The sequence below is a fragment of the Cricetulus griseus genome, chromosome 4 (assembly GCF_003668045.3).
Source record: "Cricetulus griseus strain 17A/GY chromosome 4, alternate assembly CriGri-PICRH-1.0, whole genome shotgun sequence".
Taxonomy (NCBI): Eukaryota; Metazoa; Chordata; class Mammalia; order Rodentia; family Cricetidae; genus Cricetulus; species Cricetulus griseus.
In genome coordinates, this window is record NC_048597.1 from 100,393,575 (window position 1) to 100,406,793 (window position 13,219).

At 48.2% G+C, this 13,219-nt stretch overlaps 1 protein-coding gene across 4 annotated transcripts in view; it reads right to left on the minus strand.

Annotated features, from left to right (window-relative positions):
• Positions 1–8,451, minus strand: part of Tpcn1 (two pore segment channel 1) — a 55,373-nt gene extending 46,922 nt beyond the window's left edge. For 2 of the 4 annotated variants that reach the window (XM_027414142.2, XM_027414139.2), the window contains exons 1-2: positions 8,283–8,451; positions 4,543–4,779 (exon numbers count right to left, since the gene is read on the minus strand). In XM_027414142.2, coding sequence (XP_027269943.1) covers positions 4,543–4,654 — 112 coding nt within the window. In that variant the 5' untranslated portion in view covers positions 4,655–4,779; positions 8,283–8,451. Of the gene's footprint in view, positions 1–4,542; positions 4,780–8,282 lie in introns of those variants that run through there. The other 2 variants (XM_027414141.2, XM_035443275.1) reach the window with 2 other exon arrangements.
• Positions 8,452–13,219: the final 4,768 nt, after the last annotated feature.

The following is a 13,219-nucleotide window of genomic DNA, read 5'->3' on the forward strand; positions in this document are numbered from 1 at the left end:
TTCAAGACTCCCGCTCACTGCAGACATTCCATGGGAGGGCCCAGTCTGCAGCCTCATGACCTCCTAAGGCATGACCGGCCAAGCATGGACCACGTGATCCACAGCATTTCACCAGTCCCCCCACCTGGCTGGAGGACACTGACATACAGTGGGGATGCTGCAGCTTGAAGAACCTAGGTATGTTCTCAGCTAGGATTGACAGCCTGGGGCTTGACTCTAGAACCCACACAGCCACCTCACCAGACAGGCTACAAGTGACAGAGATCATAGCTGACGCTTGGGTATCCTTCCCTCTCAGACAAGCATGCTGGAATGTTTGGCCCAACAAAGAGCTTCGGAATGAGACTGCTCCATGGAGGGACTGTTGAACTGATTGTCCCTGGAGAGAAGTCCTGCTGTGCCCTCCCAGCTCCTCTTGACCACATCTGCCTGAGGTCTGCAGCTCTAGTCACCTAGACGGTGCCTGGTGCCAACTGGCTCAGGCTATGTGAAGCCTCTAGAAAAGGAGCCAGGGTGGTGCACACAGGTCCCTATGGGAAAAGTGGCCTTCTCTATAGATATGGCGCTGTGTCCTAGGCCTGAGCATTAAGACTCTGCTCTGTCCCCTTAGGCCCATCCCTGACCAGACTGTCACCTGGAAACCAAAATAATGCCACACCAAAGTAGCCAGGAGAAGGAGGCTCAGCCAACCTCATGTCACCAGAAAACGCATGTGGGCTTAAAGTCAGGTGAGAGGCACAATTCTAGCGGGAGGCACTAGGTGCACCCACTGTATAGACTGCCATGCACATGCAGCCCAGACCACCGCCTGGCATGTGTAGAGACTGTTGGCTGTCTCTAACCACCCTGCCATCAGAGAGACCCAGTCTCAACCCATCTCCTCCTCAACTAACCAATAAAGAAAAAAATTACTGGGGCTGTGCAGATGGTTCAGTGGGTAAAGGCACTTGCCACCAAGTCTGATGACCCGGGATGTACATGGGGAGAGAACTGAGTCCTGCAGGCTGTCCTCTGACTTCCACATGTGTGCCACGGCATATGCACGTGCATACATGTTTGCACACATATGCACACACACACACACACACACACACACACACACAAATGAAATAAGCATATTATAAAAATAAATCTTGGCAGGGCGTTGGTGGTGCACGCCTTTAATCCCAGCACTCGGGAGGCAGAGGCAGGCATATCTCTGTGAGTTCGAGACCAGCCTGGTCTATAAGAGCAAGTTCCAGGACAGCCTCCAAAGCCACAGAGAAACCATGTCTCGAAAAAAAAAACAAAAACAAAACAAAAAAACAAATCTCTATGTTGAAGTGCTGATCCTAGAGCCTCAGAATAGGAGACATTTGCTTCAAGATGGCGTCTTTAGAGGTAACCAAGGTAAAATAAAGGCACTATGTGTGGGCCAGTTTTGAGGAGACAGCAAGATGGCCACCTACAAGGCACATGGCTGCCAACTCCACTGACCTGCTGTCCACACCTGCCTGCTCTGGGTACCCCAGGGTCTACAGAAACTGTAGACAGGGCCTGGGGCTTCTAGAACCGTGAGGTATTTACTGAAAGAGAGGAGACCCTGCCCCTGGTTCTAGAGCAAGAACAGACAGAATGCCGCTCACATCTAACAAGGGCCTTTTGTCAGCCACTCCTGCAAGCTTCAAGGCTCCAGAAACCCAGCTAGGTTCATTTCTGCCATGGCCTGAGAAGTTCCGGGACCTTCAGGCCCTAAACTAAGATGAATGGAACTCAGAGCCCAGCAGGTGACCAGATACTAACTGAGTAATTACCACATGCTGGCTATCTCCCTGTCCACAGCAGGAAAGTAATTAACTCTCTCTAAGGAGACTTAGAAAATCTCACAGAACCCAGTGGGCAGGAGATCTCCCAGAACTGTGTGAACAGGGAGTTCTCAGCTCAAACTGGAATCCTTGTGAAAACATGAGGGCCAGGAATGTCTTCCAGACAGAATGCCTGACCAAAGTCCAGGCTCAACACAGCACATAGTGACACATGAGCTGGCTCAGGAAACAGGGTCAGTCAGGAAAGAAGGTGTGGGACACAGGCCTGGGACACCAAGCAAAACCGCTTGGCTCCACCTTGTAGGGTTGGGACAGTCCCCAAACAGCTTTAGGATGGGGAAATTGCCAGGTCGGGTGTGGTTCATGTTGACAGCTCAGACAGCAGGGGACCTCAGGACAATGTGAAAATCTAAACATGAGATGGCCAGGCCTGGGCAAAGTCTTCGGGTTTCCTTTAACAGCCCATCCCAGCTGGCTAGTTTTATATCAACTTAAGATATGTCGAGAGTCCTTTTAGAAGAGGGAACCTCCCTTGAGAAAATGCTGCCTACCAGATCGGCCTGTAGGCAAGCCTGCAGTACATTTTCTTGATTTATGATTGACATGGGAGGGCCTAGCTCACTGTAGGAGGGGCCACCCCTGGGCAGGTGGTCCTGGGTACTTTAAGAGAACAGGATGAGCAAGTCATGGGGAGCAAGCCAGTAAGCAGCATCCCTCCATGGCCTCTGCATCAGCTCCTGCCTCCAGGTTCCTGCCTTGAGTTCCTTCAATGATGGAATGTTACTAGGAAGTCTAAGAAGTAAACCCTTTCCTCCCCAAGGTGCTTCGGGTTGTGGTATTTTATCACAGCAATGGAAGCCCTCAGACAATGTCTCTCCTCAGAGAGGCCCTGCTTGTCCTCAGCCAGCCATGCTGCATGTAGCCTCTGCTTCTCAGGGCTTTCAGGAAGTACCCCATAACAGTGTGTGAGAAGGGAAACAGAGGCTTGCTTCAGGTACAGAACTGGGCCTCTCTCTTCACTTTCAGGGGTAGGAGAGCAAGACCCTGCCCCCAGTTGGGGCCCTCTGGAGGGATCTAAGAGCATGAAGACAGCCAAGATTCCCATTTAGAAGTGAGCCTGCCTTTGAGCAGGCATAAGCCACACCTTAACAAGCCAGCCACCACTACACCCGTTTAGTTCATTCCCTTTTGCAGGTGACAGGGGCCCTCCTGAGGGCATGTCCCCTGAGGCTGACTCATTTGCCTCTCTCTCTCAATCTCTCTCCCCAGAGCAACTCCACAGTGGTAGGGGAAAAAAAAAAAACAGAAAGGGTTCTGTTCACTGGCTATGTGACCCCAGCCAGGTTTGCTGACCTCTCTGAGGCTGGTTCCTCCTCTGTAAAATACAGGTAGCAATAATAGCTCTGTTTTGTGGTCACATGACAAGCATAGCATATGCCAGGCCCTGGGTTGAATCCTCAAGACAGCAAACAAATGAACTCAAATAAAAATGTTAGCCAACCCTAAGGGCTTCCACCCATCTGCCTTCGAGTGTTCATGCGTGCATGCAGAGCAAGTAAAGAATGGAAGTGGGGAGGGAGAAGGAGGAGCTTCAGGAGGAAGAAAAAAAGGAAGGAAAAGGGAAGAAACTTCAGTTCAGACAGTCAAATTTTCCTCACTCACTAGCTGGCTGTGTGGCCTTGGGAAACTTACTCAACCTCTCTGATTCTGTTTCCTTCTTTGTAAGATAGGAAAAATACCACTTTCCTTGCAGGAGCTCTCAAAAAAAGTCAGTTAAGAGTCAGAGCCAGGGTTTTGTACCTGCATGGCCCTTAGCAGGAGAATCAGACTGCTTGGCCCCTCTGGACGGTGGAGGATGAGGACATGAGCATGAGGCAACAAGGAACTTTGTAGGTCGTCAGCACCCTCACCCTGGAATACCACTCTCCTTTATCCCTGCTCAGGGAGCCCCGAGATCCCCAAAGCCCAACTGCATTCTCTTTGGAAAAAGAGATGGGGCGCCAGGCTATTGCTGCTGGTCCACGATATCTTCCCTGGGTTTAAGTGTGGTTGGTATCCTTTGATCCTCCACCCTGGTAGGCTGTCTGCACTCACCAGGGAGCCCTGAAGCCCTGCTCCCTGTCTGAGGACCCTCTGCAAAGGCAAGTTATTTTAAGCCTCCCCTGAATCCTTGTCCTGAGCAAATGGAGCAATGGTTTTGGGATGAGGACCAGGAAGAGTTTTAAGGCCTCTCCCTCTGCCAGAAAGACACTTAAGTCAGCAGCACAGATGAGCGCATCTCCTCTCTTGGGGTTACTTTGTACCAGGTTTCGATTCCCAGAAAGACAATGTGAAACCCCAAAGCCTTGATCAATACACCACAAGGCTCGACGTCCACCCCATTCTGAGACAATAGATAATGGCAGGTAGATGACAGATAAGCTCAGCTTCCCTACCAGCTTCAGGTGGGGACCCACAGGGATGTTTTTATTAAAAAGGAATGAGGTGGGGAGAGAGTCTTGCCTGAGGTCCCTGGGCAGTAGGGACAAAGCTAAGTGTGTCAGGAGTGAGGGCTCCTGTACTCTAGAAACATTGCAAGGCTGGGTTCACACCCACAGACTCCCAGGAGCAAACTCTATGTCACACTTGAGATGGGTAACAGGGCTCTTCTTCCTCTTAGAGATTGGAGCCCACCTGTCTCTCACTCCCTGAACAGACAAGCTAAAAGCCCCACCCACCCAGCTGTCCATTAGCTTACTTTTGCTGGGCAGCTCCTTTTGGCCCAGGCTGTTGGAAGGAGCCAGGGGAGCACTCTCACCCTCGTCCAAGGTCAGGATGAGTGGCACGTCATCATCTAAGATCACAGCCATGTTCCCCTGTCCTGTGGTCCTCAGGATGCAATGGCCAGGGCTTTAAATGGTCTCCGGGTTGAGCTCCTGTTCAAAGCCACGGGGCCAAAGATGCTTCTCAAAGCTTGCTCCATCAGAGGCATCTTCTAGGATTTGGAAGATAAAAAAAGAAAGGTAATGATTAAAACATAACCATTACTGATGAATATATTCTAGAGTCAGGGAGCAATGACAGCTCCAGGGAGCAGTACAACCAGAGACCAGGTCAAAAACCACTGAATTTTATCTTTTGTTGCAGTAACTTACAGTATAAAAATTTTTTCTTTTCTTTTCTTTCTTTTTTTATTTTTTTTGTTTTGTTTTGGTTTGGTTTGGTTTTTTAAGACAGGGTTTCTCTGTATCGCTTTGGAGGTTGTTCTGGAACTCTCAATGTAGACCAGGCTGGCCTGGAACTCACAGAGATCAGCCTGCCTCTACCTCCCTAGTACTGGAATTAAAGTCATGAGCCACCAACGCCCAGCAATTGTTTGTTTCTTGATGAGTCTCATGTAGCCCATGTTGGTTTCAAACTTGCTATAAAGTGGAAGATGACTTTAAGCTTCTGGTCCCTCTGTCTCCACTGGGATGACACGTGTACCACAAATGGTTGAAAGGAAGGAAACTGGGGACTGAACCCAGGGTCGTGTGCATGCTAGGCATCACCCTACCCACTGAGCCACAGCCCACACCACCACTGTATTTAAAAAAAAAAAAAAAAAACCTAAGAAGAGGGAGAGCTAGGAATTGCAACATGTACTATGATTCCAACACCTTGGAGGCTAAGGCAGGAATATAACAGAGCTTAAGGCTAGGTTGGACTATATATAGCAAGAGTCTACCTTAGAAGAGAGTGTGTGAGAGCATGTCTCAAAAAAGGAGGCATGGGGGCTGGAGAGATGGCTCAGCAATTAAGAGCACTTGCTGTTCTTGCAAAGGACTCTTTGTTGTTGTTGTTCCCAGCACCTACAGGGTGGCTCACAACGATCTTTAACTGCAGTTTCAGGGGATCCAACACCCTCTTCTGGCCTCCTTGGGCAGTAGGTACACATGTGGTATATATATATACATGCAAGTAAAACACTCATACACACCAAATTTTAAAATAATGACAATAAACATATAAAACACAGGGAAGGTTCCTATAAGAACACTGAAAGCTGGACGTTGGTGGCGCACGCCTTTAATCCCAGCACTCGGGAGGCAGAGGAAGGCAGATCTCTGTGAGTTCAAGGCCAGCCTGGTCTCCAAAGCTACACAGAGAAACCCTGTCTCGAAAAAAAAAAAAAAAAAAAAAAAAAAGAAAAGAAAAAAGAATGGGGCTAGCATGAGCAACGATACCCTACTTTTCACTTACCTCTGTGCTTTGTAAAGATTTTAAAGGGAAAACAATTTATAATGATTTATAATATTTATCAGTTCATCTTCAAAGAGTTCTCAAACTATGCCAGGGACCCTACTAGCAATTTACAACTAGGTGACCGAAAGCTCACTAATAGCCCTACACAGAGGGACAGAGAGGTTAGGTAACTGACAGTCCACAGGCAGAAAGCCAAGCTTTGCCTTGCCCATATCCCTAGCCATAACACCACCTACAGTGCCTTATAAATCCCCAGGTCTGGTCCTCAGACAACAGTAATAAAAAGTGAGTGCATCCGGCTTCTCCAAGCTTGCCCAGGTCTCTCTTTTTATGTTTGTGAACAATTTCCACTTTAGCTTTGTTAAGTGCCCTCTTGGGAATACACAAGATCATCCTGGCTATGCTGGTGGCCAACTCGGCATTGTTCTTGAATGGACCTCATCAATGCGGATGTTTGATAATGAAAAAGGGGACACCCACATGTTTACAACTTGTAATCAGAGGGACCCATCCTTCCCTCCAGGTTTAAAACACTCAAAACTGGTGTGCTACGGCGGTTGTTTGTACATTCCACTTCTGCTTACTGAGATGAAAAGAAAAGCAGGGCTCAGCATATCTGCCTGGAGACCTTTGAACTTGGAAACAGCAGTCGGCTGCTGCCTCCAGCTGTGGCCTGTGCACTGGATGGATTCTGCCTCCAAAGCAACTGAGTAATGCCTCCTTTTTGGGGGGGTAGGGGTTGATGGGAGCATCAACAGGCACAGACTGCAGGTTTCTTTCAACAGAGACAGCAGCAGAGATAAACACCACACTGCAGCCTGCTAAACATGCAACTCTGCCCAGCAAACTTCCTGGAGTTTGGTTTGGTTTGGTTTTTCCTTTTCCTGCAGATTTGGGGGTTTATTTTGCTTTGAAATCTCAACAAGGGGAAAGACAGAAGCGTAACTACTACAAGATACCATCATTTGGCTGTCTAAAGAACTGTGCTGTGTTTTGTATTCTGGCTTAACTTTCTCCTTTCCCAGTGCCTTGTGCTGGCTAAACTCACTTGTCTAACACACCCCATGGAAGAGGATTACTTGAACACACTACCTTGAAACTACAAGAAGGCTCTGAGAGTGCACTGTTTATTTGGAAGGCAAAAAAACTCCCAGTTCATAACCAGGTTCTAATTTTTGTCATTAGTATCCTCCTAGCTAGTGGGTCTTCTGTTTTAACTGCTGAATGTATGACTCCATGCTTGCAAGCCTTGTCTTACCTCAATGGCTCTTGCCTGGTATGACTTTGATCCTACTGTCTAGAAATATTTCCGGCATACAACTTGGGGAAGATCTTGAGGGAGTCCAAAGAGGCCATTACATATCTAGAGTGCACAGCTGAGATCCCACCCACAGGAAACAGCCTTTTGGCTCAGACTCAACAACTCTGCCCTCGGTAGAGCCCAAGCATCCCACTATATAGATGAGGCCGCTTAGCGTGGCTAACTCTCTCCAGTCAACAACTACAAGTTACATCAGGACGATTGCAAAGCAGGTGGCACGAACTGAGGCACTTTCCATTAAACTATTCCTAAAAACTGCATGCCACTTAAGAGAAATCCACCAATCACTTTCTTGTATTTGTCTTTTGAGACAGGAATATTCCTGTACAGTCTTGGATAGCCTTGAAGTTGCTATTCTTCTCTCAATCAGCCTATGACTTTTCAAAGAGAAAGAAACGAGGCCCAGCGAGAAGGAAACTAACTGTCTAAGGTCACACAGCAGACTCAGGGGTAGAACTCGGAGCTCCTCAGGTCCTGCCCTTCAGCAGACTTGGGTCCTCATTCTAGAGAGGACCCAGAGGGTCACCCCCGAGGAAAGGTCACCAATGAAAGAAGGTCCCGGGATCAGAGAGCTAGCTGCTATCCCACTGTCTGTCCCGAGTCAGGCTGACCCAAGCAGGAGTCCCCGGTCCTGTCACAAGAGGTCGCATCCCGGAGGTGAGTGGGGAGGGAATCCGGAAGCGGGAGAAGGGTCGCACGGGGACTCCAGCTCCCCGCGCTCCCCGCCGCGATTCGGGTCGCCCCAAGAAGTCAAGGCAAAGAGAAAGGTGCAGGGAGAAGTGGATGGGCAGGGGGAGAAGCACGCGGGGAACCTCCCCAGGCCCCGCCTCGGGCGCTGGGAGCGCCCAGTCCCAGTCTCAGCCCCTTCTCTGCGCCTACTGACCCCTGACCCCTGTCCTCGTGCCAACCCGGCGCACCCCTCGGATTCTTACACGCGCTGTCCAGGGATCCCGCACCGTGCACCGGATCTGCACAGCGCAGCTCAGCCTGTAGCTGCAGCTGCCAATATCCGGACAGCGGAGCCACTGCAGCCGCCACCGCCGCCTCACCGCTGCCACAGCAGCAGCTGCGCCAGCCCTTGCATCCGCCGACTCCCGACACTCAGCCCCGCAGGTCCCGCCCCACGACCCCACGCCACAGCCTATTGGCCACCAGAGAGGCCGCAATGAAATTTGACAGGGTAATCTGCACGTCACTCACCGTTCTCGTCCCTCCTCCCGAAGGGAAGGCGGGGCGAAGAAACTCCATCCCCTTTCCCCGCTTTAGTCTCTCAACCAACGAGAATCCTGGGTCTTTCCATTGGTGAAACGTCAGAGATACGGTGGTTTTGACTGGTTATCGTTCAGAAGGCGGAGCCAAGGAGGCCTGATTAGAAGTTGAATGGTGAAAAAGGAGGTCAGTCAAACAGAGTCCCGCCTTCTAAGATTGGCGCGTAACCTAGCAACACGGGGGCCGCCGAGGTGGTTAATGTCGGCAGAGAAACTTGCAGCTTGAGGAGTCGGTGAGTGACAGCGGGGAAGCCCCAGGGCTGCGTGTCGTGTGCGCTACGTGGGCGCGCTGTCCACTGACCCCAGAGGGGTCCTCGTCCCACTCCCAGCCCTTTTAGCTCCAGGGCCTCACTCCTGTACTCTGCCTCTGTGCAGTCTCCTCTGGGCCTCCTGCAAGGATCACAGAACGTCCTCTTTTGATAGTCCCATCTCCTGTCCCGTCCACCTGTCATTTCATAACTCCGCCCCTCACCCCTCACTGGTACCATTTGACATCCCAGTGAACTTAGTTCAAGTAAGAAGGTGGGTTGGTTTGTTAGGCACTCAATGTCCCCACTAAGGGGGGCTTGCCCGGTACAGGATCCCACCTTCAGTGTATGCTTAAATTAGGTGTTTGTTGTTTGTTTTGTTTTTGAAACAGGGTCTCACTACGTAGTTCTGGTTGGCCCGGAACTCACTTTGTAAACCAGGCTGGCCTCAATCTCACAGAGATCCTCCTGCCTCTGCCTCTGCCTCTGCCTCTGCCTCTGCCTCTGCCTCTGCCTCTGCCTCTGCCTCTGAGGGCTGGGATTAAAGGCATGCTCTACCGTGCCTGGCCTAATTAGTTTTTTAAATTGTTATTTGTTTGTTGAAGATTTATTTTTATTATTTTGATCACTATATGTGTGTTGGTGGGGTGCGTGCATGTAAGTCCAGAAAAGGGCCTTGGATCCCCTCGAGCCTGGAGTTGACGTTACTGGCAGGCAGTTGTGAGCTGCCTGACCTAAGTGCCAGGAACTAAACTCGGGTCCTCTGAAAGAGCTGGGCACACTGTTTTTTAAAAAACTTAAAGATTTGTTTATTTTGGGCCGAGTGGTGGTGTACACCTTTAATCCCAGCACTGGGGGTGGGGCAGAGGCAGGTGAATCTCTGTGAGTTCGAGACCAGCCTGGTCTACAAGAGCTAGCTCCAGGACAGGCTCCAAATATACATAGGGAAGCCCTGTCTTGAAAAACAACAACAACAACAACAAAAAGGTTTGTTTATTTTAATTTCATGTGTATCTGTGAGACCTACGCGTACGTTTGTGCACAATGTGTGCGCTGTGACTGAGGAGGCCGGAAGTGGGCATTGGATCCCCTGGAGCTGGAGTTACAGGTGGTTGTATGCTAGCACTATTAGATCCCAAGCCATAGCTCTTCCTCAGTTATTTTGACCATGCACAATATTTTGATTGTATTTTGTCTTTGATGTTAACTTTAAAACTTAGCTGGTGTATTTAAAAATGTGATTTCCTTGTACGTTCTGAAAAGGAAGGAGAATTTCTTGGGAAGATCGAATGAGTTGAGGCAATGAAGAGTTGGCATGGGCACAGTCACACAGTGACTGCTCAGCTAACTGCGGTGATTCCCCAACATGACTCACTCTACTTCAGCTCTTTCTGTCAAAACATTTCCAAGGACATTTTCTTGGCTCACACCGAAAATATTCGCATATTTAACATGGGTTTATTGAGTGCTTATTGTGAATCCTGGAGGAGGCCTGGGCTGCATGAATTGCTTGCCATCTCTTAAAGTGGTGGTGGTGGGGCGCTGGAGAGATGGCTTGTTCATTAAGAGCACACACTGCTTTTGCAGAAGGTCCTCAGTTCCCCACACCACATCAACTGGTTCACAACTGTCTGCAACTCCACCTGCCAGTGATCTAGTGCCCTCTTCTGGCCCCATAGACACCTGCACTCGTATGTACATACCCTACCCCACCCCACCCACGTTTTTCCTTTGAGATCCTAGTTAGTATTCTTGGAATTAAAAGTGATTAAAATAAAAAAACATTTGAAATAGCACATCTGGGGAAAGTATCTTTGAACCTCAGCTTTTATTATAGCAACAGGTTAGATCCTGTAGTCAATGAAAATATTCTAACCCTAATGCTCAATGCAGGTGACGTTTTTCTTTTAATTGACAAAGAAATACACTTTCCTTCTAAATTTTTTGTTTCGTTTTGTTTTTGTTTTTCTCTGTGTGGCTTTGGAGGCTGTCCTGGAACTAGCTCTTGTAGACCAGGCTGGTCTCGAACTCACAGAGATCCACCTGCCTCTGCCTCCCAAGTGTTGGGATTAAAGGCGTGCGCCACCACCACCCAAACCTTCTAAAATAACTTAACAAGTTTAATTATAAAAGAATAATGCAGGCTTGTGCTGGAGAGATAACTCGATGGTTAAAAGTACTGACTGCTCTTCCAGAGGACGCCAGTTCAATTCCCAGCACCCACGTGGCAGCTCACAACTGCCTGTAACTCCTGTTCCAGGGGATCCGACACCCTCACACAGATGTACATGCAGACAAAACCCCAACGAGCATAAAATAATAAATAATTAAGAGAGTAATGTAGGTTCAAAGTGCAGTTGAGTAGCACTGGTTGTGCCGAACATGTAAGGTCTCAAGTTTTTTCTTTGTTTTGTTCTGAGTTGGTCTTGGTTTTCTTTCTTTCTTTCTTTCTTTCTTTCTTTCTTTCTTTCTTTCTTTCTCTCTTTCTTTCTTTTTTTTAAGGATTTATTTATTTACTATGTATTCAGCGTTCTGCCTGAACACCAGAAGAGAGCATCAGATCTCATTATAGATGGTTTTGAGCCACCATGTGGTTGCTGGGAATTGAACTCAGGATCTCTAGAAGAACAGCCAGTGCTCTTAACCTCTGAGCCATCTCTCCAGCCCCTTGGTTTTCTCTTTCTTTCTTTCTTTCTTTCTTTCTTTCTTTCTTTCTCTCTTTCTTTCTTTCTCTCTTTCTTTCTTTTTCCTTTGAGACCTTAAGTTTAATACCCAGCATCAAAACTCCAGGCAAACACAAATTCTGTGCTTCCTATATATGTTAATTATATTGCTATTTTACACTCTGATAGATAATTGATATTTTTTAAAGATGAAGAGTTTTATTTTTACTCTCTGTGTCACACCTTGCTTTTACTTGGGTGTTAGGGAGCTTCAAATTTGATCAGCAAGTATTTTACAGACCAAGCCATTTCTCTAGGCTGTATTTTGTTTGTGTATGTGTGTTTCCAGATAGGGTTTCTTTGTGTAGCTTTGGCTATCCTGGAACTAGCTTTTAGACCAGACTGGCCTCCAACTCACACAGATCCGCCTGCCTCTGCCTTCTGAGTTCTGGGATTCAAGGTGTGTGCCAACATGCCCCACCCTACTCCAGCTTATGGCCCCTGTTTTAAATTATATTTCATTTACTTAGTGTGTGTATGTGTGTGCATGTGTGTATTAGTGCTGTGATAGAACCCAGAACCTCATACGTGCTAAACAGATGCACCACTCCCAGCCCTTTCTTCTTTTTGAAACCCCAAAACAATCCACTGTACAGTCATGTGTGACCAGAAATGCACATTTCTAAAGCATACTGTGACCAAGAAAGGAATTCAAAACATCTGACATGGAATCCAGATGAGGATTAAGTGTCCTCTGTAACTCTCTGACTGTTCTTTCCAGGCAGGATTTTCTCTGAACCTGGGACTTAACCCCCCCCCCCCCAGCATCCTCTGCCCCTGCTCTGTTCAGTCTGCAGAATGATGTGCCATAATCATGCTTTAGGGATTCTTTCTTTTAGATTTTTTAAAAGTTCATGTATATGAATGTTTTTTGTTTTGGTTTGGTTTGGTTTGGTTTTTTGGGTTTTTGAGAAAGGGTGTCTCTGTAGCTTTGGAGCCTGTCCGGAACTCACTCTGTAGATGAAGCTGAACTCGAACTCACAAAGATCCTCCTGCCTCTGCCTCCCAAGATCTGGGATTAAAGGCGTGCACCATCGCTGCCCGGCTGTATATGAATGTTTTGCCTGGATGCATGTATGTGCATCAGAAGAGGGCACTGGGTCCCTTGGAACAAGAATTACACCTATCTATGAGCCTCCATGTGGGTACTGAAACCAAACCCCGGTCCTCCGCCAGAGCAGCAGGTGCTCTTAACCACTGAGCCATCTCTGCAGCTCTCACCTGTCATTTTATTGTTAGTAATAAAAATCATAAAAGTTGATTTGGGGCCAGGCATTGGTGGCGCGTGCCTTTAATCCCAGCACTCAGGAGGCAGAGGCAGAGGCAGGCAGATTTCTGTGAGTTTGAGGCCAGCCTGGTCTACAGAGCGAGTGCCAGGATAGGCTCCAAAGCTACACAGAGAAACCCTGTCTTGAAAAACCAAAAAGAAAAAAAAAAAGTTGGTTTGGCAGTATTACATTCAAACAAGGGTTCTGTAAAATCCCCTGTCTGTCCCCATTTTTTTGGGGGGGGGGACAGCCAAAGCTTAGAGAGGGGAGTCAGCTCATCCAAACCCATATGGCTGGGTGGGAGACACAGGAACTGGGCTCCAAGTGAGCCCCTGGCTTCTCTTTCCACTTTGGAACTTGTA